Source organism: Triticum aestivum, chromosome 4A (genome assembly GCF_018294505.1).
Source record: "Triticum aestivum cultivar Chinese Spring chromosome 4A, IWGSC CS RefSeq v2.1, whole genome shotgun sequence".
In the NCBI taxonomy this organism is placed as follows: domain Eukaryota; kingdom Viridiplantae; phylum Streptophyta; class Magnoliopsida; order Poales; family Poaceae; genus Triticum; species Triticum aestivum.
In genome coordinates this window covers 702,848,448-702,850,498 of record NC_057803.1, presented here as the reverse complement: position 1 = coordinate 702,850,498, position 2,051 = coordinate 702,848,448, and the positions used below count along the sequence as shown (strand labels likewise).

Here is a 2,051-nt window from a genome sequence, read left to right as displayed (position 1 = left end):
GCTTCAATATGAAACCCACTTTTACAGATATCTCGATAACTGATAAGGGTACGTGAAGAATCGAGATACAATAAAGCATCCTCAATTGTCACTTGTGTACCACTTGGGAGGGTAAGTATGGCACATCCAGTGCCAACAATCACCATATCGCGTCTAGGATAGTTAAAATATCTTCATTAATCTTCTTTCAGAGTTTGAAAACATTTCATCTCCTTCAATATGGAGTTTGTGGTACTACTGTCCATAAGGCATAATTCCTCTTTCATCGGATTGTCCCCGTAGAGAACGTCGGCGAGTTGCCCGCTTCTTCCCTCTCCTTTCTCTATTTGCTCTTGGTAGTTCCAGCGTGTGTGATAACGTGTTTGAGATCGAATAGAAATCTTTATCTATTGATCGGTTGAAAGTACAATATATACATGCTGAAGGGACGCCACGATCTAGAAGGAAACGTCGGTTCCAAACTGAGAGGAGAGAGGCGTCGGTTGCGGGATCAACCGCACGGCTATTTGGGCAAGAGCAGATTTTCGGTTGCGGGATCAACCGCGCGGCCCTTTGGACAAGAGGAGATTTCCCCCTAATTACATATTGTATTTAATCTTAATAAAATGGAAGATGCACGCCAGAGTAAACGCCACAGTCGAATGCATCCCTGACAGCTCAACAGCGGCACCTTTCACAGAATCCTGGCCGCCATTAATCGGTTGTCGGACTAGGGGTCGCAGAATCGTCTGGTGCAGACGTGGGGATTCAGACGTGGGTCATATCAAGTCGGATGCGACGGCAACTTGAACATTTATCAAAAACGACTGACCTACTGATTATTCATTAGAAAAATACAGCGGCAACCACATTGGCTGATTTGAATCGCGATCGAGGACAGACATATTGTACTGTATTTCCTAATTTCGGGCGCAACAAACTGAACTGGATGTTACGATCAACCGAACGAAATGTAGAACGAAGATAACACAGAGGAGACTGGCAACATTCTGCAATTTAGTGAGCATCCATGGTCTATGTACAAAATCTGGCATGTTTGAGTTCAGCAGAGCATACAGGTATGAACTGTGATTCTGATTCTGAACGAGCCCTTGCCCTTCCACGTCCCGAGGCCGACCGAATCCCTCGTCGCCGCCGACGGCGAATGAGACTCTTCAGGATTGGAGCTGGACAGGAGCACATCAAGACATCCCCGACGTATCACACGAGGCCGCGGCGGCGACGGCGGCGGCCTTGAAGAGGAGGAAGGTGAGGCGCTCGAGGGAGAAGTAGATGAAGGTGCCGCTGGAGTGGGTGAAGAAGCACCCGAAGCTGGCGCCCACCACGCACTGCCACCCCACGCCGTACCGCCGGTCGAACTCCTGCACGCGCGGAAACGATGGATCCTCAGCGACGACGAACCAATCAATGGAGAGATGGGGAGATGGGCGGGTGGAAGGATGTCTTACCGTCTTGATGTGGCCGGCGATGGCGCGGCAGTCGTCGACGTCGAAGAGGTCGAGCGCGCGGGAGGCGGCCGACGTCGCCGCCGCCTGCATCCGCGCCGGCATGTCCGTGTCCTCCACCACCGCCTTGCCCTCCAGCATTCTCTTCCCTTCCCGCAGTGCTGGTTCGTGGTGGTGGTTGGCCGTTTCCTTGATTCTTGGAGGAAATGGGGGAAACGTTGAGGGAGTAGGGGGAAGGAATCTCAGGGAACGGACGGAAGACGGTGAGGAGGAGGTGGGTGGCTATTGCGCTGCTTTTACCTCCGGGTTTGCAGGAAGGTCCTCCTTTTTAAGGAATCTTATGCAAAAAGAAAAGAAAATGTGATTGTTTTTTTAAGAGACGTCTTAATCTGCAATAAAAAGAAAAAAAATGATCAGTGCAACAAAAAAAAAACAGATACATAACGACAAGTAAAAAATAAAACTGCAATGAAAATCATACTATTAATGTTCTTCTTGCGATTGATTGTCGCTAGCCGGAGATTAAAAATTAGGATGCGTCTAGTGGGCGGCCGGCTGCCCAATACTGCAACCGAGCAGCCGGCCGAAAAGGATAACCCCCTGTCC

At 49.8% G+C, this 2,051-nt stretch overlaps 1 protein-coding gene across 1 annotated transcript; it reads right to left on the bottom strand.

Annotated features, from left to right (window-relative positions):
* Positions 1-806: 806 nt before the first annotated feature.
* Positions 807-1,718, bottom strand: LOC123083228 (dynein light chain LC6, flagellar outer arm-like). The gene is made up of 2 exons (XM_044505318.1): positions 1,449-1,718; positions 807-1,361 (listed from the first exon to the last, which is right to left on the bottom strand). The coding sequence occupies exons 1-2, from the start codon at positions 1,584-1,586 to the stop codon at positions 1,182-1,184; spliced, it is 318 nt and encodes a 105-aa protein (XP_044361253.1). The 5' UTR covers positions 1,587-1,718; the 3' UTR covers positions 807-1,181.
* Between the last annotated feature and the right edge of the window lie 333 nt (positions 1,719-2,051).